The following is a 26301-nucleotide window of genomic DNA, read 5'->3' as shown; positions in this document are numbered from 1 at the left end:
ATTGTTAGCAATCATAAAGTACTCCCAAAAGAGAAAAAACAAAAATGAAAAGTATTACCAAATATTGGAAGCTTTCAGCACAAGCTAGGACAGAAAATTTGGTGGTTAGGAGAGCTGAACTAAATCATCTATTCTTTATGAGTTCCTTGATATAAAATGTACTCCCTAATGTTGAGAAGCAACAATTTAACACAAGTTCATTTTTTGTTTTATTTCTTATCCTATTTATTTTTGATTGGATGTTCACAAACTAATACTTCCAAGGGCCACATAGAGTAGTTTTGCCTGTGTAAAGGGGGATTTATGTGATTTCTGGTTTTTTATTTGGTGCTCTTGGCATTGACATTCCTGCTTTCTCAGAACAAAAAAGAAAAACTAATGTTAAATTGACTGATAGCCCATTCTGATTCCCTGAGATTACTCTCATGAAAAACTACTTCAAATTAAGAAATAGAAGCTATAGAATATAAAATTTATAAAAGCTATCTGACTTTATAGGACCATATCAGCCATTAAATAACCATACAATGTTGGCTTGTATCAACTGCTATAGATACTACAACAAATAGTTAAATAAGGGGGCAAGAAAATTCACACAGCTGGACTAAAGATGACTCAATTTTTGTACCCTGGGCCATAAAAGTCAATTTCCAAGATGCTGTATCACTTATGCAACGATGATATTTCATTATGTTTCAGAAAGAATTTTTAGCATACATAATTTAATAATACAAATATTAATACATATATTTTAAATTTTATCCTCTAAATGGATAAAAATGTCCTCTGAGGCAACTTGTACAAGTTTAGGGTATTTTTATGTGATTTTTTTTTAAAAATCACACCACAATAGAATTTACCATATTCTTAATTGTTTTACTTCTTTTCTGAATAAAGAGTCTGTTTTAGATTTAGTTCCATTGTTGAAATAAAATTATAAAGCTAGTTATGGTATAATGGGGCAAATGGTGTAACGGGAAAAACAGTTACTTTGCAGATAGACAAACCTTATTTAATTCTGGGCTCTGCCACTTAACTATGTGACTGACCTTGGGCAAGGTGCTCAAAATCTTTGAAGTCGCCTATAAACTAAGAAAATACCTACGTTGCCAACTGGTAGTGTTAAATAAGAACTGTACAAAGCTTGGTACGTAAGTGTTCAAATATTCTTTTTTCCTTTTCCCAACTACAAAGTGAAAATGAAATACTGGAGTAATGACTATTTTTAATCCCTTATATTATAAAAAATGGCTTTTGTATTTTTTGACATGGTACTTTTTTTTTAAACAGTTTTAATTGAGATATAATTCCCATACCCTACAATTCACCCATCTAAAGTATACAACGTAATGGCTTTTAGTATATTCACAGAGCTGTGCATTCATCACAATCAATTTTATTCACCACAATCAATTTTATATTTTCATTGCCCCAAAAAAGAAGCCCCCCTCCTCTTAGTCATCACCCTCCAATCATCTCATCCTGTCCAGAACTAGACAATCGCTAATGTCCTTTCAGTCTCTATAGGCTTTCTTATTCTAGACATTTTATGTAAATGGAATCATGCAATATGTGGTCCTTTGTGACTGACTTCTTTCCTTAACATGATGTTTTCAAGGTTCATCCATGTTGGAGCATGTGTTAGTACTTCATTCCTTTCTATTGCTGACTATTATTCCATTGTACGTATATACTGCATTTTAAAAATCATTCTTCAGTTGATGGGCGTTTGGGCTGTTTCCACTTTTTGGTTATTAGGAATAATGCTACTATGAACACTAGTGTACAAGTTTTTGTAGGGACGTGCTTTCATTCCTCTTGGGTATGTGCCTACAGGTAGAAATCCTGCATCATATGGCAACTCTTTGTTTAACGACTTGAGGAATTTCTAGAGTGTTCTCCAAAGGACCTGCAACATTTTACATTCCTACCATAAGGTTAAAAGGGTTCCAGTTTCTCAACATCCTCACCAACACTTGTTATTATCTTTTAATTTTTTAAATTATAGCCCTCCTAGTGTATTTGAAAATGGTATCTCATAGTCGTTTTTTTTTGTGTGTGTGTGATACGCGGGCCTCTCACTGTCGTGGCCTCTCCCGTTGCGGAGCACAGGCTCCTGACGCGCAGGCTCAGTGGCCATGGCTCACGGGCCCAGCTGCTCCACGGCATGTGGGATCCTCCTGGACCAGGGCACGAACACGTGGCCCCTGCATTGGCAGGCGGCCTCTCAACCACTGCGCCGCCAGGGAAGCCCAGGTTGTTTGTTTTTTGATACTGAGCTGTATGAGCTGTTTGTATATTTTGGAAATTAAGCCCATGTCAGTCGCATCGTTTGCAAATATTTTCTCCCATTCCATAGGCTGTCTTTTCGTCTTGTTTATGGTTTCCTTTGCTGTGCAAACCCTTTTAAGTTTCCTTAGGTCCCATTTGTTTATTTTTGTTTCTATTTCCATTACTCTAGGAGACAGATCCAAAAAAAATATTGCTGCGATTTATGTCAAAGAGTGTTCTGCGTATGATTTCCTCTAGGACTTTTAGCGTATCTGGTCTTACATTTAGGTCTTTAATGCATTTTGAATTTATTTTTATTTTTGTATACGGTGTTAGAGAATGTTCTAATTTCACTCTTTTACATGTAGCTATCCAGCTTTCCCAGCACCACTTATTGAAGAGACTGCCTTTTCTCCATTGAATATTCTTGCCTCCTTTGTCATAGATTAATTGACCATAAGTGCACCACATGTATTTTTGTAGCAATTTTGGCTGAAAGTCTACTGACTATATGATTTTTAAAAGCCCTCAATTATTTTGTGCCAATTGAATTTATACATGCACAAATTATTTCCAAACACATTTCTTTAGATACTAGAGCCATTTTTTAACACAAATTTCTCACTTAATTATTTTTTTCTTGCAGGTCCTATTATTTCTTTGCCTCCTAAAAATACAGAGAACGTCACTCAAAATGATGTCACTTTTGCTTGCGAAGTTTCAGCCTATCCAATACCACATCTGGAGTGGAGGAAAAAGGCAGACAAAATGATCCTTCATGGTGATAATTTCAATGCAAGTATGTGAATTATTTGCACAGTTCACACAGTCAGTATATTTGTTGATAATGTTAATGAATTCTCTCCTTCAGATTACATTTTAAAATGAAGGTTTGAAATATTAAAACATTTTCATTGTAATCATGTCAAGCAAAACAATAATACCTTAGATATTTAACGTGTTAGAAGATTTACAAAACCGTTTCATGTGTATGATCTCATCAATATGACTTAGATGTCTGAACACAGTGATAGAGAAAAAGGATGGTGGTGCAGTGTTTCTCAAAGTGTGACTCGAAGACCACAAGTTATAGAATCATCTTAACACCCTGGCGAAACAACCAACTGCAGGACCCAAATGTAGCCAAAAATGATCAGGATACAGGGGGTGTGCCTCATGACTCTGCACTTTTTAAAAATAATCGTTCCAGATGACCTCAATTCATTCTAAAGTTTGACAATCACTAGTATAGTTAAATAAATAGATAACTAGCATAATACGCTTCAGAATGAAAAAGAGTGTGAGCAAATTATTTCACTTCTTTGGTCCTGTTGCCTTACCTTCTCAGGAATATCACAGCATAGTTTAATAATGAATATATGTCAATCACCCAGCACACTGCCTTGCTCAGTGTAGGCACCCAGTAAATACAAGCACACCTCATTCTGTTGAGCTTTGCTTCAGTGCACTTCACACATATTGTGTTGTTTACAAATTGAAGGTTTGTGGCAAGCCTGTGTCCAACATCTTATCAGCACCATTTTTCCGACAGCATTTGCTCACTTTGTGTCTCTGTATCACATTTTGGTAATTCTCAGAGTATTTCACATTTTCATTATTATTATATTTGTTATGATCTGTGATCAGAAAAATTAATACCAATCCTTCTCAAATTCTTATAAAAAATAGAAGAGGAGGGAACACTTCCAAACTCATATTATGAGGTCAGCATTACCCTGATACCAAAGTCAGATAAGGACACTATAAGAAAAGAAAGTTACAGGCCAATATCCCTGATAAACATAGATGCAAAAGTCCTCAACCAAATGTTTGGAAACTGAATTCAACAGTACATTAAAAGGATCATACACCATGATCAAGTGACAGTTATTCCAGGGATGCAAGGATAGTTTGACATATGTAAAACAATAAATGTGATACACCAAATTAACAAAATGAAGGATAAAAATCATATGATCACCTTAATAGATGCAGGAAAAGCCTCTGACAAAATTCAACATCCTTTCATGATAAAAGATCTAAACATACTAGATACAGAAGGAACGTACCTCCACATAATAAAGGTCATATATGTCAAACCCACAGTTAACATCGTACTCAATGGTGAAAAGCTGAAAGCTTTTCCTCTAAGATTAGGAACAAAACAAAGATGCTCACTCTCATCCCTTTTATTCAACATAGTACTGAAAGTCCTAAGTCAGAACAATTAGGTAAGAAAAAGAAATAAAAGGCATCCAAATTGGAAAGGAAGAAGTAAAACTGTCACTATTTGCAGATAACATGACACTATATATAGAAAACCTTAAAGACTCTACCAAAAAACAGGTAGAACTAATCAACAAATTCAGTAAAACTGCAGGATTCAAAATCTATATAAAAAAATCAGTTGTATTTCTAAATATTAACAAGAAACTATAAGAAAAAGAAGTTGCAAAAACAATCCCACTTACAGTAGCATCAAAAAGAATAAAATACTTAGGAGTAAATTTAACCAAGGAGGTGAAAGATCTGTACACTGACAACTACAAAACACTGATGAAAGAAACTGAAGAAGACACAAATAAGTGGGAAAATATTCTAATATTCCATGTTCATGGGTTGGAAGAATTAATATTGTTTAAATGTCCAAACTACCCAAAGCAATCTATAGATTCAATACAATTCCTATCAAAATTCCAATGGAATTTTTCACAGAAATAGAAAAAAAAAAATCCTAAAATTTGTGTCAAGCCACAAAAGATCCCAAATTAACCAAAGCATTATTGAAAAAGAAAAACAAAGCTGGAAGCATCACACATCCTGATTCAAGCTATATTACAAAACTATAGTAATCAAAATGGTATGGTATTGGCACAAAAAGAGACACATAGATCAATGGACCAGAATAGAGCGCCCAGAAATAAAGCCACACATGTATGGTCAATTAATTTTTGACAAACCAAGAATATTCAGTGGGGAAAGGATAGTTTCTTCAGTAAATGATTCTGGGAAAATGGATATCCACAAACAAAAGAATGAAACTGGACCCCTATCGTCCACCATACACAAAAATCAATCCAAAATGGATTAAAGACTCAAATTTAAGACCTGAAATGGTAAAATTCCTACAAGAAAAATAGGTGGTAAGTTCATTGACTTCAGTCTTGGCGATGATGTTTTGGATCTGACACCAAAAGCAAAGGCAACAAAAGCAAAAATAAACAAGTGCGACTACATCAAGCTAAAAAGCTTCTACACAGCAAAGGAAACCATCAACAAAATAAAAACACGACCTACAGAATCAGAGAAAATATTCGCAAATCACATATCTGATAAGGGGGTTAATATCCAAAATATATAAGGAACTCATACAACTCAACAGCAAAAAACCCCAAACAATCCAACTAATAAATGGGGAGAAGATCTGAATAGACATTTTTCCAAAAAAGGCATACAGATGGACAACAAGTACATTAAAGGTGCTCAATACCACTAATTATCAGGTAAATGCAAATCAAAACCACGATGAGATATTACCTTACACCTGGTATAATGGCTGTCATCAAAAAGACAAGAGGTAAGTGTTGGGAGGATGTGGAGAAAAAGGCACTGTTGGTGGGAATGTAAATTGGTGCAGCCACCTTGGAAAACAGTATGGAGGTTCCTTAAAAAAATAAAAACAGAGCTATTATGTGATCCAGCAATCTCACTTCTGGATATATACCCAAAGGAAAGAAAATCACTATCTTGAAGATATATCTGCACTCCCATGTTCACTGCAGCATTATTTACAATAGCCAAGATATGGAAACAACCTAAGTATCCATCAATGGATGAATGGATAAATGAGATACATATATGAATATAATACATACGAATATTATTCAACCATGAGAAAGAAGAAAATCCTGTCGTTTGTGACAGCATGGATGGACCTTGAGGGCATTATGCTAAGTGACATAAGCCAGACAGAGACAAATACCACGTGGTATTACTTATCTGTGGAATCTTTTAAAAAAAGCCAAACTCACAGAAATAGAGAGTGGAAAAGTGGTTGCCAGGGGCTTGTGGGGTGGAGGAAGTAGGAAGTAGTTGGGAAAAGGATACAAACCTTCAGCTATAAGGTGAATAATGCCCTTAACAGATTCTAAAACTGAAAAGGCAGAGTAGAACTTGGCCACTTAGGAATACAGTTCTTTGTACATCAAATAAAAATAAATAATATTATTATGTGTGGTGCATATTTAATTCAAATACTTTGAGAGATCTAGTGATAATATAAAGTAATCGAAGCTTGCATGTAGTTGAATTCTGGGCTTGATGAGTACCAGTATATATGGAGAAGAGTGTGCATTGGGAGGAAGGGCGGAACAGGGGTGTCTAAGTCTGCTCAGGCTGTCATAATAAAATACCATGGACAGTGTGGTTTAAATAACAGAAATTTGTTTTCTTATAGATCTGGAGGCTTTAAAGTCCAAGATCAAGGTCTGGCAGGGTTCAGTTTCTGTATTAGGGCTCTCTTTGCAGTTTGCAGATGGCCCTCCTCTGTGTCCTCACACGGTTGAAAGGAGAGAGAGCTCTGGTGTCTCTTCCTTTTCTCATAACGGCACCTGCCCTACCAGATTAGAGCACTACTCTTATGACTTCATTTAACCTTTATCGCCTCCTCACAGGCCCTGTTCCAAATACAGTTATGTTGGGGAGAGGGTTTCAACATATGAATTTTCACAGAACACAAAGAGTCTATAACTAGGGGTAAAGAGACGGGGGTGGGGTGTGGGTAAGTATAGCACTGAAAGGTCTACCCGCACTGAACGGTCTACTTGCAGGCCAACAGTTATTAAATACATTGCATTTTTCACTTATGTAAACTCTAACTTGTTGCCTCTATAGGTTCTTCATTTACATATCAAATTCCTGCAAGGAACCAAATCACAAAAAATAATACGAATTATGGAGACTACACTGAAGAAGATGAAGAATATGAATCCAGTGACTATGAGAAAGGAAACATTTATATAGGAATGTAGACGTTTCACATAAAATGTCACCTATATTTACTTTTATAATTACAAAGCATTTTGAAAGTCAAATTTTCTGGCAAAATTTCAGGTATAATGAATCACTCTTTCCAGACAAACTAGGATCTAGTTTGTTTTTTTTTTAACAGTATTCTCCTACCTTAAGAGCTTGCCTTATTCATATGACGACCAAATATCATCTCAGTTGACAAGAATAATCAAATGATACTGTAAGCATTTCTCTGTACTAAACTTTCTGATAGGCATCATGGAGGAAGTGAAAGAGGCTGAAAATGCATGATTCATGAACTGAAGAAGATTAAAATTTTAAATGAATTTAACCTTTTATTTCACAAAGAGATAACTTAGCATAACATTCCTTACATATTCTAAGAATCAATAGAATCATTCGCAATTGGATATTATTTGCAACAAAAATTGCCTACAGGTAACCATCAGCCGAAGATCGGGAGTTGGTGAACCAGTATGAGAAATGACTAAGGCTTTTCCATCTCTGATTGCATTGCAGCAGAGAGCTGTAAAATGGCATACACCATCCCAGTTTAAAACAGATTGTCTTAAGTATGTGTTTGAGGATGAATGTAGAGCAGGAGAAAGATGGAGGAAGAAAGCTTGATTAGGATAGCTCATTTAAGATATGCCTTGCCTTGGCGCATTTTCAGAATTCTGGTGTCTCTTGAAAATGGTCATCACCAGGCTGTTTGTAGGTGAGGTAGTCCAAGAGGCCCTGTGTATGAAATGTCCAATGCTACGAACACACAAAGGGCTCATTTACAAAATGGCCAATTCTGGGCCATTGCTGAAGGTGCTAAGCCTGTGGCAGTCCCTTTGTGAAGTGTCTCTGATATAGTCCATGTTCAAATTATCTGGTTTCAAGGTGGGCCTTTGGAAGTGCCATATGTTCTTTTCCAGTTTCAAATATGCTAGTTGTATCCTGAAATAGAAACCACCAGCCAAATATATACTCTGATTATTTTGTAAGTGGGCTTCTCCAGAGGTTTTTAGTATCACTCTATAGAGTGGTGGCCCACTATACTTTGGTCCAGAAAGTGGTTCAATGTTGTTTTTAGCACTATGATTACGTGACCTCTCTTCTTAGGTAGGGTGACTGATGCTTTACCCAGCCATTGTCTCCTTTCAACACTCTAAAATTTGGTTGTACATCCATCATTCAGACAGATTCCCCTGGACTCCTGAGGCCAACATATTGACTTCTCAGATTACCACCCAATGAGATCTTACTAGTGAATTCATGGCAAGTGTTACTGGCATGTGCCTAGAATGTATCTTCATTTTTTCCACAGTAAAACAGGAATCCAAGTATGTTCCTAGGGATGTAGACATGGTGGGCTCTGCTTTAGGCCTTCTAGGTAAAGACAGTCTCTCAGAGGATTTATTTTCTCAGAATGATTTCTGCCATTACAAGGAACCAGTCCTAGGGGTCTTGGAATATTTTACAGATTATTGTCTGTATGGATAGGACATGCAACTATTTAAGTGATGTTGTCTCAAGGATAATAAAAATTGTCATTGACTGAACTTCTTCAAACCTAAGACACATATCAATTGTAAGAAGCACAATTATCTTATCCCCTGATACATCGTGTTGATTTTCTATAACCAAGGGCATTCTCTTGCATAACTGCAATACAACCATGAAATCGGGAAATTAACATTGATACATTATTACCTTCTAATTCTTAGATCTCATTCAAGTTTTGCCAAGTATCCCCAAAATGTCCTTTACTGTAAAATTATCCAGTTCAAATCATGCATTGCGTTTAAATTATTGTTTCTCTTTTAGTTTTCTTAGTGGATCAGCCTCTCCTTGACTTTCACTATCCTGGTATTTGTAGAATGTCTCTCAATTTGAGTTTGCATGATGTTAATCATAATGTTTCAAGGTTAGATTCAGCATATGCATCTTCTGTGAGACTATCACAGAGATGATGCTGTGTTATTACTGCATTCTGTCAAGTGGCACATGATTTAGATTTGTCCCATTACTAATATTATCTACATTAATCACATAATCAAGGTGGTGAATGACAGATTTCTGCACTGAAAAGTTACTCTTTTTTGCTTTCTTTAAGTAGTATTTTATGAGGAACTACAATGAGACTATGTAAATATTCCATTCTTCACCAAATTTTCAATTTATTCATTTATTTACTTATATTAGCATGGACTAATATTAGTATATTATTAAGGTTTCTTATTTTATTCAATGAGTTATAATCTATTACTATCATTATTTATTTTGATGCCCGACTCTTCCTAGATTTGGCAGGTGGGAGTCCCTTCAAGCTGGCTCTTATGTCCTTCTTCATTCTTTGAAGATTTCCTTACTTTCTGGCACCCAAAATGTTCCAAACATATTCTGTACTTACATACCCCAACTTGGAATCAGCTGTTTCTCCAAGTGGCTGGTTCCTACAAGTGGAAAATAATATTTAGAGGCCAAGTTCTGGATGTTAGGTGTTCTCATTATTATTGGGGCGTTGCTGACCTCAGGAACTCTCAGTAGGGCATATATGTAGGTATACACACACACCTAAACTTATTTCTGTATTTATCTCTACATTCTGAAAACCATGAATTTTCATTGATACTTCTAATTCCAATCCAACACCACAGGGTTCATTCTAGTTTTCCCCCTTTCCATATTTGTAACTTCCTTTTCCCACAGTGAAAAATCTGGCTTCCAGTAGTATTAATGTATTTATTTCCTCAATTTCCCAGTATGCAATCAGTTTCCCAACTCCACTGCCAACTCCTCCCCTGTACTGATATCCTCCTTCCCTACTTGTGCTCTGACACCCCTTATAGAACACCACTCCATATGAACACTCTCCTCACCCTACTCAGGTTCTGACTCCCCATGCCTAGCTAGCCCCTAACCCACCCCTGTATAGATTCCTTTCTTGGGCCTGTTGAACTTCAAAATCCTGCACTGTGCCCCCAACCCATGCCCCCAATGCACAGATACCCTTGGTATCTGGGCTCCAAACCCCCACAAGAGGCCAAAACTCTGTATGGATACTCTCCTCCCCTGCTGGTCTCTGACACTCCAAGAAGGACCACTCTCATGACGGGATGCTCTCCTCATCCCATTCAGGCTCTGACAGGCTTGTCAACCAGCCCTCTACACAGAAGTCCTCTTCACTCTGCTTGGCCCACAGTGGCTCCCCCAACCTTCTTTTGCCACAGCTGGTATAAACCTTGCTCTACCTACTGGATGGCTTCAGGACTAGCACAGAGTATGCATTAATAGTTCCCCCTTTTACTCTCAGAAGTGTTCTTGGTGAACAATGAACTATATGTATAAGTCAACACACAACATAAGACTCTAAGTATAATCAACTTATGTACAAGTCAACCTGGGAAAGCTTTTTTGGAGCAGTGTTTTTAGATGTCCTGAGGGCAAAATTTTGTCTTTTCTGCCTCTCCTAGTTATAAAGAATATTGATAGTTCACTTAACATTGCTACTACATGCTTTAGTTATGATAGGAAAAAGAATCATACAAACCTAAATTTCTCTCAGTAGAGGACTGATTAAATAAATCATAGTATATACATACGGAGGAATATGGTACTGTTACAAAAGAAATGAGGTTGATCTATAATACTGACATTGAAAAATACCTAAAATGCATACATTGTTAAGCAGAAAAATCAAGGTACAAACCAGTTTTATAGCATGATCTCAGAAATTTTTTTTGCCCACATATGTATGTGTAGAGACAGAGGCATGGAAGGACATATGCTGCTATATTAAGATAGGTTATTTCTGAGAGGCTGCTATTCTTGGTAATTTTTACTTTTGATTTTATACAATTCTGTACCATAACATTTTATATAAAAATCACGGATTTCTTCTATAGTCAGGAGAAAATGATAGAAATACTCTTTTAAAATAAATTTCAGTAATTTGAAAGGATTTAATATGGGTATCATCTCTCCTAAGCTCCTCAGTATGACATATGCTACTCGTGGGGAAGGTGTTAATGTGTGTTGGGGCAGAGGAGATGGGAGGCAGAAAAAGAAAGGAGAAAGAAGAAAGTTCACAACTTGGTTTTCCTTGAGATATTCTTAGGTGCTTTTGTTTTTCCTTACAGTAAGAGACTTGCCTGCTCAGCTTGGTATCCTCACAGTAAATTTAAAACATAACTCTTAGCAAAAGGAAAATGTTGACCCTTAAGGAAGGGGCTTGGGTTGTAAGAAATGGTATAGCTTTTGCCTGCTCAAAGTAATATTAGTATGTGAAGGACATAATTTTATATTTTAGTCCAAATTAATTTTACTCTAAAAACAATTAAACAGTATTGTTCTCATTGATACAGGCTTAAACATATTTTATGGATATCTTTTAGAAAAAATCACTTGAAATGGGGACATGCCTATTTCTGGGAAGTAGCTATGTGCATAAAATGGGCTATGACTGGTGATAGCTCTTTTTTCCTGCCCTATTCCCCTAGGATTTACACATTTTATATTTTCCATTTCAATTTAAGATTGCATTATTTTAAAAAAAGTTACATGCACACACATACGACATCCACACTTTGCCTTACTCCAGAAAAGATTTATGGCAGTAGTGCCTGCCTGGTCAAGTTCAGATTTTCTGATTGGTCTTTCTTCCAAATATATACACCTGCCATCAACACTTCTTTGGTAAGTACTTCCTTAATGAGATTAACAGTAATCTATTTTGGTGTCACTTTTTGTTATACCATAAGTTTTCCTCTCAATATAAAAATGAATAATGTACCTTTTAGAAAATCTTGAAAACACAGAAACATGATAAAGAAAAAAAATCACCTGTTAATTCCACCATTTATAAGACAGCACTGTTAATATTTGTTTGTATTCTGTTCCATTCATTTTTTTCTATGCCTTTTTTCATTTGATTGAAATGATAAATTGTTCCATTTTTCCTTTTACACTTAACCTTGTAAGACAGCATTTTCCATATATTTTTAAAAAACTCTCCATAAATATAATTCTTCATGACTGTATAGGATTCTGCCATACGATGTACCATAGTTTACTTAAGCTTTTCTGCTTTTTCCTATTGTAAATCATGCTATAATAAATATCTTTGCATATAAAACTTTAAAAAAATTTAGGCTTTTTTGTTAGAATCACTTTCTAGAAGTTGGATGAAGATGAACATGTTCAAGGTTCTTGATACATATTGCAAAATTGCTTTTCAGAAAGGTTATACTGCTTTATTTATCCAGTAGCACTGCATATCAGGTCACATTTTATCATGATCCTGCTTAGCAGTAACTTTAAGATGCATATTAAGTAATGCTACTATCTTGCTTACATAATCAATGCCTTAAACTCTTTACTATTATGTAGAGGAATTAATATGCAAGTAATATAAGGCAATGTACAGAATGAGAAACATTAATTTTTATTTGTCAAAATAATGGCATTATTAATACACAGCAGTATACCCTTATTGGCAGTGCATTAAAAGTAAAAATCATTTAAAGAAAAAGTATGTATAGTTTTTAATATATATGTAATAGTCAAGATTGTGAAATAACTCATATCCATATCATTAGTGAAGAAACAAATTTTTTTTCTTACTCTGGTTTCACACTGGCTATCTAAATAAATGGAGTTTAAAGTTAATGACTTAACAAAACAAAAATATAGTTGAAATCAACCAACGTGAAAGAAATATACACAGGTAAATATTTTATATAACTGTTGCGTTTGAAGGGGTTTTACGTAAATTTGAATTTATTGGGTTCATTCTCCTCCTATTTCTCTTACCTGCCTGCCCTCTGCTGGATTCCCCAAACTTATTGACGTATTAAGCAATCTTACTCAGTGTATTTAATAAAATTACATTTGTAGAATAAGTGAAGGGAAATGTGTACTAATGCTTCCTATATTTTGTTTATAATGTTACTAAAGTAAATGATTGATCATAGGTTTTACATTTTAAGTATTCATAAAGTGAGAATTTTAGTTGGATATTTGGAATTTTCAGTCCCACCATTTATGAAAACATGAGATAGAAATGCTGTTAATGCAGGAAATGTCAGAGCCTTTCAAAATTTTTCAGGATTGAGAAGCTGGGTGGGGCAGGAGGGACAATGAGGAAATATCCAATTTGATAGTAAATTCACAAAGTAAAAAAGTGTAGAATAATTTACTGTTTGATTAAAATTATAATGCTACTCCATTAAAAATATTGATTTAAATATGATATTCAGGGGCTTCCCTGGTGGCGCAGTGGTTGAGAGTCTTCCTGCCGATTCAGGGGACGCTGGTTCGTGCCCTGGTCCGGGAAGATCCCACATGCAGCGGAGTGGCTGGGCCCGTGAGCCATGGCCGCTGAGCCTGCGCGTCTGGAGCCTGTGCTCCGCAACGGGAGAGGCCACAACAGTGAGAGGCCCGCGTACCGCAAAGAAAAAATTAATAATAAAATAAAATAAATATGATATTCAGAGAATATGAATTTACTTGATAATAAAATTAGTGTTTAGCACTTATTATTTACCACATGCTAAGTACTTTATATATATTAACTCATATAGTCATCACAGCAACCTATGAGATATATACTATTAGTCTCCATTTTACAGTTGAGGAAATGAAGGCATGGCGAGGTTAAGTAACTTCACCAAGTTTACCAGCTAGTAAGTGAGGTAACTGGTATCCTAACCCAGGCTGTTTGGCTCCATGTTCTTTTCCTAACCGCCGTGCTTGGCTGTCTCATCTCAATATTACTTCTTGTAAAATTTTTGAATTATAGACTTACTGTTATCCTGACCTTAGAAATGACAAATCAAAGCTCAGAGTTGTTAGGTGAATTTCCTAAAGCACCAGAATTACAAATGCTAATTGAATCCCCTAAAAAGATACAAAGATTAAAGACCCATCTGTGTTTTTTAGAAGGCTAGTTGCCATAAGGGAAGATAATATTGTAATTCCTAAGGGCTCTAAATGTCCCTCCATTAATTGAGTTTTGTGACAGAAATGAATTATTTGACATCCTGGAGCATCTTCTGTGCTAATTTTAATAGCTGTAGTGACACAATTCTATCTTAAATTTTGTTAATTGACAAAAAAAGATATGGAGTTGTGTGCATATTTTGTTGACAGAAAATCACGGAAGGGAGTGTTAATTAAAGAGAAATCTTATGTGGTCACTCAAATTTAAAAGGAAAAAATAATTGGCTTCTCATTTCCAGAATTACCTGGTGACTCCACAGAACAGTCAGCCGCTGTTCCTGTCACAATCTCATATTTGCCCCAAGGATATTCTGGAGTGGGAAAAAAATGCCAAACGGTCAAAGTTCAAGTAATTGTTCCTCTCTTAATGACCTAAAAATTGAGGTAACAGAAGTGCTACTTTAAAACTATAGCTTTAAAATGTGGTTGGGATCTAGAAGTTAGGCAAAGGCAATAGTCAGTTAAAATAATGGGGTATTTATTATGTGGCAGGTGCAATAGGGAGGTCAGAAGTGAACACTGGTGCTTTGGATGTGAGAGTCGGAAATGTTGGAATGTGAGAATCACAAACAAGATTGGATATCAAAAGTCTTGGGGCATGGAAATGAAAGTTAAAATATAGGAATCAAAATCTTTAGGAATTAGGAGCACAAAATGGCAGGATGAAGGTATCAAAGATTTTAAAGTTTAGGAGTTGAGCTGTGGGGATGAGGATTCATGGGCTGTGGATGAGCTATGAAAATCAAGGGTGAAGAATGGAAGATGCAAATAGCCCGGCCATAATGAATTAGCTTATGCTGGATTAGACCTCCCACTGAAAACAATTATAAAAATGGGACAAATAAATATACATACATATTTAACAACTATATTACATATATACCAACTATAAAGAAATAAATATGTATTTAACAATAATTTAACATATTAACAACCATATCACACTATATATATATATATATATATATATATATATATATATTTAACAACTGCTTGAAGGTACTAGAGAACAACCAACAAAGGCAGGACTTAATTGGCTTCAATCCTTGAGAGCATGTGAGAGCATGAAAGCACTAAGGGCAAGATCCACATTTACTTCAGCTTTTCCCTTCTCTTCCCCTCCCACCCCAAAAGCATTTTCCAGTTGGCACAAGGAGTAACAGAGCTAAATAGATAGCAGCGATCTCAATAGGCCAGGAGCAGACAAGGGAGTCTGGGAACAAAAGCAGCTGAGATTCTAGGGACAAAATTCTAGAGAGGAGCAAACCGCAGAGATGTGAGCCCCAAAATCTGTGTACAGATTTCCCTCAAATCATCAGTCAATTCTTAAGATGTATACCTGTAGGGAGAGACTTTAAGAAACTCAGCAGAAGAGCAGCATCTAAAGAGTCAAACAGATTTTAGCAGCTGCACAGTGATGGGGACAGGGATTAACAGTTCAAGCCAACAGGGTGAAGGTGTCTTAGTAAACATCCCAGGCTTTTAGTTTTAAGATCTATTGAGGACCATGATCTAGGAATAAGGGTAAAATGGAAATAAACCTGAATTTAAAAGCCTAAAGCCAAGTCTTATAGGATTGGAGTGATCCTCTGGTATTCTATCTGCCTACTACAATAAAATTTTTTTAAAAACCTTCTTTGGAGAAAGCTGATATCGTCCAGAACCTCTACAGTTTTTCTTCCACACTGTCTGACATTCAATAAGAAATTATTGAGGCACACTTGAAAAAAATAGGACCAAATACTAAAAGCCAGGAGGACCCACAGCTGATTCAGATATCGGAGTTATGTGTCACAGGCTTTACAGAATATAATTAAAATGTTCAAGAAAATAGAGGAATGATAAAGAATTTCACCAGAGCCTTGGAATCTATTCAAAGAATGGAAAGGGAGGAGTCAAATGAAAATTCTGGAACTGAAAATATTATAACTAAAATTAAGAATTCAACAGAGGGGTTGTATACCAGCTCAGACACAGCAGAATAGAGTTTCTACTGACTTGGGTGAAAGGTCAGTAAAAAATATGTGGATTAAAGCATGACAAGGAAAAAAGACAAAATATACAGAAAAGAGTATAAGAGACATATGGAAAACTCTAAAAGGTGTAACACACACGTACTTGGGGTTTCAGAAGGAGAAGAGAGAGAGAAAGGGACAGAAACAGTATTTAAAGAAATACTGACTGGGAATTTTCAGACATTGATTAAAAAAACCCATTAGAGCTCATATTTAAGAAGGTTTATGAACCCCAAGCAGGAGCACACACACACACAGAGTTATATCACACTCAAACTGCTAAAGACCAAAAGAAAGAGAAAAATTTTAAAGCAGCCAGGGGTGGGAGAAGGAGACATATTACCTTCAGAGGAGCAGCAATCAGACTGATGGCTAATTTCTGAACAGAAACAATGGTAACCAGAAATCAAGAGAAAGACATTTTTTAAATGCTCAAAAAAAATTTAAAAAGCCAAAATAGAATTCTATACCCAACAAAACTATCCTTTAAAAATGTAAGTGAAATAAAGACGTTTTCATGTTAACAAAAGCTGAGAGAATCTGCCACTAGTAAACATGAACTATAAGAGGTATTAAAGGAATTTTTCACACTAAAGTACAATGACCCCAACTGGAAGTGTCAAACTTCAAGAGGAACTCCTTTCAGAAAGGAGTGACTTTGGCCTACTTCTCCTCAAATAAATTCTCATTCCAATGGAATCATTCAGTGTAAAATATAAGTTCATGTTAAATGAGATCTAGACAAGAAGTGAACTAGAATTTTATAACTTAGCAATATGTAGAAGATACTGTCAGTTTAATTTTAACCAAAATAAAGTTTTTTTAAAAAATGAAAGCTGGGTTCTGGGAGTCAGGGATCAAGGACAGCAGCTGGCATGTAGGAGTCAAAGGTTATGGCTGATCTGTCATTGGCAAGTGGGTGTTAGGGGACAAGAAAAGATGTGGAGATGGGGGAGTTAGAAGGCGTGGGCAATAACTATGCTCTAGGGGTTAGAGGTCAAGAGAGTCTGTGGGAGATGTAAGGTCAGGGGTCATGGCTGACAGTTGGGTGGTGGTGGTTGCCTCAAGGGCCGGAGGTCTGAAGTCACGACTCACCTGAGGAAGTTGAAGCATGAGAACGGGGAGGGGTGATGAGGGGGGTGGCGGTTGAGATTCCTGGCCCCCGGCCCCGCCCCTCTCGGGCTGGCCCCGAGCGCGCCGCCTCCGTCACCCCGTCCTTCCCCGTCAGCCCCGCCCAGTCCGGAGCTTCGAACGCGAAGGCAGCCCGGCCGAGGCGACAAGCGAGGTAGCGAGTGGCGCAGGGACCCAGCGGGCTGCTGGGGCTTCTGCGGCGCCCGCCTACGCTCCCTCCCCTCGGGCGCTCGGGGCGCCGACTGGCGCCGCCCCCCGGGAAGATGGCGCTGCACTTTCAGGTCAGTGCGCTTTGCGCCGCGGGTTCTCGCTCCGCCGGTCAGACGCCCCGGGAACCCGGCGGGACGCTGGGGTCTGGAGACTGAGGGCCGAGGCCGGTGGCGGAGGCCGCGGGGTCGCGGGCCGGTGCCTCGGAGCCCCAGCCCCCGTCCCCGGCCAGGGACCCACGCACTGGCTTGGGCTGCACACCCCGGGCCCGGGCCCGAAGAAGGGGCGGCCAGAGCTTGGGGTTGACGGTGGAGGGGCAGGGGCCAGCCTGGAGCTCGCACCTCGGGGGAGGTACGGATGCTGAGGACCGGCCGCGTGGGAGCCCGCTCTCCCCGGTGCCGCCGCACGGCGCGCACGGAGGCTTCGGCGGCGCCCTAGCAGGTGGGAGCCCGGCCGGACCAGCCTTCCCGCCGCGTCGTGGGCCGCGGTTCCATCGTCTGCCTCCACACCGTTCGTACGGAGCTCGAGAAGGGGGCCTGGGTCCGCCGATGGAGGGCGCAGCAGTTGGACTTTAATTGGCCAGAGCGGGCAGGGGCTGTGTATATGGGGAGTTGCGAAGGAGGGCTCTGCAGCAGCTTCATTGGAGGAGGAAACGGGGGCAGGACGCGCGCTAGGAGCGCAGAGATGGTCTGGATGGGACGCGGGCTGGAGGAAGGCTCACGTATTCTCAGGGCACTCTAGCATATGCATCCAGTTATTCATACAACAAACATTTATAGAGCCTTCCCCCGCCCCCCACGTGTCTCAAGCACGGTGCAAAGTTCTGGGATAAAGGATTACATCATCTTACCATACTTGCCCTCATGGAATTCACGGATAATTATATAGTACATGTGAAAAATGGTATGATAGAATTAATCACGGGATATCATGGGACATTGAAAAGGGGCAGTCAACCGTGTGTGTGTGTGTGTGTGTGTGTGTGTGTGTGTGTGTGTGTTGGGAAGGAGTGAGGCAGAGCTGCTGTGCTTCTCAGGCAAGCTTTTTTGAGCTTCTGTTCACCTACTAATGTATTGTAGTTCCTACTTTGCTAGGCCCTTAAGATATAGCTCTAGCAAAACTTTATGATTTGTACACTCAGGAAACTTGCAGTCTAGTGGATACTGAAAGAATTGTAGGAGTTGGCCAGACGAAGAGGAAGCGAAGGGTATAGAGGCAAAAGGACAGTGTGAGCCAAGTCAAAGAATTGTGGAAGAACATGGCACACTGCAGGAAGTTCGGTTTGGCTGGAGCTTAAGGTTCATATAAAAGGGAAGGGAGCAGGGAAGCCTGTGGAGGCAGGAGATGACCTTGGAGAGGTAGGCAGTCTCATAATATGCTGACAGTATATCTAAGTGTCCCAACCCTTTGTAGATTTCTTTGGATCCCCTGTGACTACAGTGACTCATTACTTAATTATTGATTCTTCCAAAGGGTCTTTTCTTTTTAATCAGCCACTCTCCTATCAGGTAATTGACAGCTCAGGAGGTAGTAAGCCTGACACATTACCTTTTGACTCCTTGCCATTTCTAAGCGTCTCCAGGTCAAAATAATGTTATTTATTACCACTTTAGTAAATACGCCCTTTGGAAATCTTCACAGGAGGAATTTCACAGGGAGGACTTTGGGATTGTAAATAGGTAAACAGATGTTCATAATTCAGGTGTAAATCTTGAGGGCAATTAAAAACTGTGGTGGAAGTTTTGGGGACTTCCCTGGCGGTCCAGTGGTTAAGAATCTGCCTACCAATGTAGGGGATGTGGGTTTGATCCCTGGTTAGGGAACGAAGATCCCACATGCAACTAAGCCCACGCACCGCATCAAAGACCCAGCGCAGCCAAAAAAAAAAAAAACTATGGTGGAAGTTTGGAACAGATTCAGACTTGGAAAGATGAAGCATAATAGTAAATTACCCAGTCTGGAAGATTTCTTCATACTTAGGTAGTGGTGGAAAAATTAGCTACTAATGCCAAAATTACCCAAATTGGTTTCCTAGGAATGTATTTCACAGCAGTTCTGGGAAGCTTAAAAGTGGAGTTGAACAAATAAAAGACCTGATGATTTGGGGGGCCAGAATTAAGCTCTGAACCTTCTCAGTTTGAATTGTTTTCAGCATATGGATCATATTGTTACCCAGTTAACTCAAGGAGCCTTTATTACTAATGATAACTGGTACCTAGCATTTTGAATTTTCACATGCTTGTTGTAGATGTTCAGCCCCACAACTAGCTTGAGAGGTGTGCATATACAGTCGGCTTGCTGTATCCCTGAGTTTTGCATCTGTGGATTCAACCAACTGTAGATTGAAAATACTCTCAAAATTCCAGAAAGCTCCAAAAAACTTCCATTTGCTGCACACATGACAACTATTTGCATAGCATTTACATTGAGTTTACAATTATTTACATAGCATTTACATTGTATTAGGTATTATAAGTAATCTAGAGATGATTTAAAGTATTTGAGAAGATGTATAGAGGTTATAGGCAAATACTATGCCATTTTATATAAGGTACATGAACATCTTTGGGTTTTCGTATCTGCAGGGTGTCCTGGAGCCAATCCCCCTACTTATGTGCATGTATACATTTTATCCCTGAAGACACTGAGTCTTAGAACAATTGTGACTTGCCCAAGGCTACAGAATTAGAGTAGTCTTAATAACTCATGTTTCCACATTCTTTCCTACAGATCTCTTACTGTCATCTACCCAGCAGGGAAGTTAGTGAAAAATTATGCCATTTTGATAAGTAAATAAGTGAATTTATGTAAGGGGAAGTTAGGTCACTGCTTCACAGTCTTTTTCACATCATAGCATACATAAAAAAATGGTAATTGTGTGGTTCATTGACATAAACTGCTCATAACCAAAAGCCTGACTGGAGGACAAGGGGATCAATGTCCCTGACATACTATAACCATTCAAGGCACATGCATTCTGGTTAGGAAGCTGTGGGTTAGGGTACTCTGTCCCAAAGGAAGAAATGGATCTGGATTGTCTGAGAGGAGACAGTCCAGATTAGAGGATAGGGGACAGAGTGAGGAAAGATATTTCTGGGACCAAGTAGGAGGTAGGCACTTAAGATTTAACAGAAGGACCTTGATGAGAATCAAGAGATAACATTAGGAAAAATTTAGGAGATGCAGTTGGTCGATCTTTTTAGCTTTCAGGATTATTCCAGAACCTGGGACTATAGTCATGCTTAATAGCCAGCCAGGCATTCTGATATGATCAGGCATACCTGATATGATCTAGATGTGATTGTGAACTATTATAGTGGAATACGATGGTAACATGATGAGAAAGGGGTTTGGAAAAGATCATCCTGTATGGAGTTGAATGGGAGAAACTATAGACAAAAGACCAATGTGGTGTTTTATAATTAACTGAAGAGATTATTTACAATTTGTGTAGATCTGCTGTGTGCCAGGAGGTGGATTAAGCTTTCTCTCGTCTTTTCTGTCTTAATCTTCACAATTACTTTAGATGGAATCTTCACAATTATTTTAGATGGTGGATATTACTACATGCAGTTTCAAAAGTGAAGTTTAGAAAATTTAAATAATTTGCTTGAGGTCACTTAATAAGTAATTGGACAGATTCCAAAGCTTCCACTCTGATTCCCAAAGAAGCCCCTAAAGAAATCCTGGGCACTGTAGGCCACAGTTGGAAAATACTCTTCTATTGATCTACTGTCTATGAATATCATGTAGAGGTGTTGAGTCTGAGTCTTTATTTTAAAAGAATTGGTAGGATTTTGTGATAAATTAGGTAGGTACCTGGAATTAGCCAAACTGCGAGGTTTGAGGGCACAGTTTGCAAGATTGTTCTCACTTCTGACACCACCTGCGTATTTGGGGGTTTCCCAGTAGCACTCTCAGGTTTGATAGTTTAACAGAAGAACTCACAGAATTCACTGAAAGCTATCATACTCAGTTTATTATCAGGAAAGTATGCAGATTAAAATTGATTAAAGAAGAGATACGTAAGGCAGAATCTGGGAAGGTTCTCAAACAAAGCTTTTGTTGTCCTCAGGACATGTTACTCTCCCAGCATATATGTGTGGCAGTAAGCACCAAGTATTGCAAACCAGGGAAGTGCACCTGAGCTTTGAGTTCTGGAGTTTTTATTGGAGCTTCTTTATGTAGTCATTGATTGACTGGTTGGTTGCCACATGATTGAGCTCAGTCTTTAGGTCAGATGATACTGAGCAATCTAAAGTCCCCACCCTAAAACACAGGGTTGGTCTTTGGGATGGCCAGCCACCAATTTACAACTATGAGGTGTGGTCTGCTACACACACACACACACACACACACACACACACACACACACACACACCGCCCCCCCCCCCCCCCAACAAAAACATTCCTATCTTAGACCTAGATTACCTCCCAGAATCTGAGGGCAAAGACCAGACTTTTTCTTTGGGCAAGGCCAAACTCTTAACTATATAGGAGGGACTAGGGAGAAGGAAAAGTAAAAGATAACATCAAGATTGTAAGTCTAGATTCTGGTCTACACCTCCGAAACCACTGAAAACAAAGGGATGGTTGATGTGAAAATCTGTGGGAAATATGTTCAATTCAGTTCCCGATATTTTGGGGCTGTTTTCAACATCTTTCTTGATTTCCAAGAAGAAGTTTGTAGATAAATATAAAGGTGGTGAATAGACAGTTGAAAGTGTGGACTAGGACATCACCTGCAGGTACATGATGACTAAAGTCAAGGGTGGTAAGATGGCAAGGTGCTGAGGAGACAACATGTGCTTGGGGCCCACAGATTTGTATGTGGCTCAGAATTGACCATTTACTCTTATCTTGAGCAACGTGTGTGTGTGTGTGTGTGTGTGTGTGTGTGTGTGTGTGTGTGTAGATATATATATGTGTGTATATATATGTATTTGATCTCTCAGCCTCAGTTCTTTTTTTTGTCTGTAAAATGAGTGTGCTAAAAATATGTACTTTACAGGAGTCTACTTTTTAGAATTGGTTTAAAAAATAGAAGATGGAAATACTTTTGTAAACCTTTAAAGCACTAAAACAAATATGATCCAATTCATTGTAGAAGAAAGAGTTCTAAGAGGCCCAGAAATAAGCCCCCAGGTATGCTCGGGAAAAGGTAGTAAAGGGAGGAAAAAACAAAGAGTTTATGGAAAATGAGCAGCTTTAAGATAAAGGCACTTTGTATTAATGGTAGTCAAGAAGCTTAATTCCAGAAGGCAGGAAAGATACAGGGAAGAGTAATTGAAAGGAGTTTAAATTTAATTGAGCAGGGATTTTTTTGTGGTTCATCGATTTATTGTTTTATTATTAGGGGACATTTTTCCCTAGGACAAAAAACCTTCATTTTTTTCCAGCTTTCTTGAGGTATAATTGACAAATAATAAACTGCACATACTTAAAATGTCCTTTTGGATGAATTTTGATGTAAGTATATTAACTGTGAAACCATCTCGGAAGTCAAGATAATGACCATATCTATCACCCCCCCCAAAGTTTCCTTATGCTCCTTTGTAATCCCCCCTTGCTGCTTCCCTATCCTGTTCTCCCACTCTCTCCTCCCTCCCCAGCCTGAAACCGCTGATCTGCTTTCTTTCACTATAGAACCATACAATATATACTGTTTTTGTCTTGCTTCTTTTACTAGGCATTTACCTGTCGATGGATACATGATGGGAATTACTGTATAGAAAGAAGTCACATCATTTACTGGTTAATTGTATGTCAAGTGCAAAGTGCAGAAATGAGTCCAGAATAACTTGGAAGATATTTAGACTGTAGGCAGGATTATGTCATTGTCTCCTAGGCTATGGAAGTTGGGTGCTGTCTGTTTATGTTTGATAGTTTATCGATGGGAGTTAGGTGATATCCAATTCTACTTGTGTTACCTGTTATTTATTTATATGGGCTTCTTATGGTGATATGAAGCCATGTAGAAGCTTTAATAACTCAAACCCGGTTTGTCAACAAGTTGAGAAGGGATCCATTTCTCTGAGGCATTCTTATGTTAACCATATTCTCAGACATCAGTTTATAAAACTAAGATGCAGTTTATCAGTTCACTATGAAAAATAGTCTCTCTTTATAGACAGATTTTCTGGAAAATCAAATGCTAATCAGAAGATTGCTTGGTCACTCAGCAGTCATCACAAGTTTAACTACTTGAAATGTTTAGATAATGCTTTTCCACAGGGTAAGGATCTTTGTGTATGTATCCTTTTCTCTAAAAAGATTTATCAATAGTATGCCAGGCATTTATTTAATTGTTATCATTACAGTGAAAGAATAACTTAATTTTTTCCACTTTGTTTCAGTCTTTCTTAAGAGAAAGTTCAAACCTTTACCTTTTTATCTTTCACTGCCTTTCGGTGGTTAATAATTTGAAAGGCATTTGGGACATTGTTGTAAACAAATACTTTTTAAATACACTTCAGACTTGTTCTCTGTTGGAGTTCACTAAATCAGTATAGCAAAAAAGACAAAATTCCAGAACTTTTTCAGAATATTTCCAAATAGATTTACTCAGGTGCCACTGAATTGATTAATATTAATGTTTGTGTTAGTTTCTTGGGGCTGTTGTGACAAATTACCACAAACTGGGTGGGTTAAAACAACGAAAATTTATTCTTTTTTTTTTAGAAGCTATTTTAGCTTTATATTTTTATTTTATTTTATTTATTATTTATTTTCTTTATTTTTTGGGGCTGCGTCGGGCCTTAGTTGCAGCATGTGGGATCTCATTGCAGCGTGCAGGCTTCTTTCTAGTTGTGGCGTGCAGGTTTTCTCTCTCTAGTTGTGGTGTGCAGGCTCCAGGGTGCGTGGGCTCTGTAGTTGTGGTTCTTGGGCTTAGTTGACCCGCAGCCTGTGGGGTCTTAGTTCCCCGACCAGGGATCAAACCCGTGTCCCCTCCATTGGAAGGCGGATTCTTTACTACTGGACCACCAGGGAGGTCCCAGAAAATTTATTCTTTTATACTTACAGAGGCCAGAGTCTGAAATTAATGTGCTGACAGGGTTGGTCTCTTCTTAGAGGGCTTGAGGGAGAAACTGTTCTGTGCTTTGTCCCTAGTTTCTGATAGCTGCTTGCAGCCCATGGTCCATTGGCTTGTAGTTGCATCACCCCAATCTTTGCCTCCTTTTTTTTTTTTTTTGCGGTACATGGGCCTCTCACTGTTGTGGCCTCTCCCCTTGCGGAGCACAGGCTCCGGACGCGCAGGCCCAGCGGCCATGGCTCACGGGCCCAGCCGCTCCGCGGCATGTGGGATCCTCCCGGACCGGGGCACGAACCCGTGTCCCCTGCATCGGCAGGCGGACTCTCAACCACTGCGCCACCAGGGAAGCCCTTGCCTCCTTTTTATGACTTTTTCTCTTGTTTCTGCATCTCAAATGTCCCTCTCTCTTGTGAATCATTGGATTTAGGGCCCGCCCTAAATCCAGGATGATCTCATCCCTAGATCAGGATTTGCAAAGACCCTATTTCAAAATAATTCGAAGGGACTGGTGGTTAGGACTTGGATATATCTTTTACGAGGTTACAGTTCCACCTATTACAATATTCTTATTAGGTGATACTAATAATAAACAGCTAACGTTTGTAGTGTGTAATGTGTGCCAGAAGTTATGTGGCCCTAACTCATTTAATCCTCCCAGCCGACCTTTTGTTTTTCAGCAATTAGGTTTTCTCAGTATTTCTGGCTTCGTTCTTTTTTATACTCAAAAAGTCTACTTCTTCAGAGACTCGTAGACCTAGATGAATGCGTGACAGCAGGATCAGTTTATCTTTAAATTATTCTGGGTATTATCAGCTCTAAAATTTAGCCCTTCAAATTTATTAGATGAAGGAAAAGGTTTCTGAGGTTGATCATGAGTCATGAGAGGGAAAAAGGTAGCTCTTTTCATTTTTGTGTTTCTTACCCTTGGAGGAAATATGGGAATTCATATGTATTCATGAACCATAAATTTTCTATGCATTTTAATATGATGAACAGTATGTAGTAGCACTCCGAGGGCTTCTTGGGCCAATCTAGGTAGAGGAAATGTTTAAAATGTGGTTCATTTTTGCCGTCCTTTATCCTAATTTATCCTTTTGAAACCTTTCTTTTGTACTTTTATTTTCACTCTAGCAAAAAATTCCCTAGTCTGAGATGTTGGGCTCTGAGCTGGATAGAGAAGTGGAAAATGCCATAAAGAAACTAAGGAGAGAGAAGTAAAAAGAATAATGGGAGCTAGAGGAGGTTTCATTTCAGTGTTTCTTATGTATTCCTGTTAGACAAAGGTACATGCATTTGACGGAATGTTTAGATTAGTGTAGCTGTAAGGCTGCCACATAAAAATTCAGGTCAGAAAGGATAAAAAATAGTATTTCTTTATGAATATCCCATTACCTTCATATGCCCACCTGACGTTGAAATCTGTGCCAGTTTTTTTTTGTCCTCCAAAGAATAATTCTCTAAGTTCAAACTGAAGTAGTTTTAGTAAGACACCTTTAACAAAAATTCTCTAAAGCTGAGAGGAATACTGAACTCATTTAGAATTTTTTCTTTCAGATTTTATCCACGTGTCGTATATCTTCAGATTAGATTATATTTATAAACAGAATGAATTATTCTTTTTTA

The 26301-nt window shown here is 38.3% G+C and overlaps 1 protein-coding gene and 1 long non-coding RNA gene across 6 annotated transcripts in view; one reads left to right on the top strand and one right to left on the bottom strand.

Moving 5' to 3' along the window:
- Positions 1-9725: 9725 nt before the first annotated feature.
- On the bottom strand, positions 9726-17463 carry LOC125964065 (uncharacterized). Its single transcript, XR_007476662.1, has 3 exons — positions 17403-17463; positions 14538-14603; positions 9726-9746 (listed from the first exon to the last, which is right to left on the bottom strand). It is a non-coding gene; the product is annotated as an uncharacterized LOC125964065 (long non-coding RNA).
- Positions 17464-17563: 100 nt separating this feature from the next.
- The window catches only part of RANBP17 (RAN binding protein 17), a 314986-nt gene continuing 306248 nt past the window's right edge, over positions 17564-26301 (top strand). For all 5 annotated transcript variants that reach the window (XR_007476521.1, XM_049708089.1, XM_033432062.2 and 2 more), the window contains exon 1: positions 17564-17719. Coding sequence is in view for 4 of the 5 variants with exons in the window: in XM_049708089.1 (XP_049564046.1) it covers positions 17702-17719 (18 nt within the window). In the remaining variant the exon portion in view is untranslated. The remainder of the gene's footprint in view (positions 17720-26301) is intronic.

This window comes from Orcinus orca, chromosome 3, assembly GCF_937001465.1.
Source record: "Orcinus orca chromosome 3, mOrcOrc1.1, whole genome shotgun sequence".
In the NCBI taxonomy this organism is placed as follows: domain Eukaryota; kingdom Metazoa; phylum Chordata; class Mammalia; order Artiodactyla; family Delphinidae; genus Orcinus; species Orcinus orca.
This window is presented reverse-complemented; position numbering and strand designations above follow the sequence as displayed.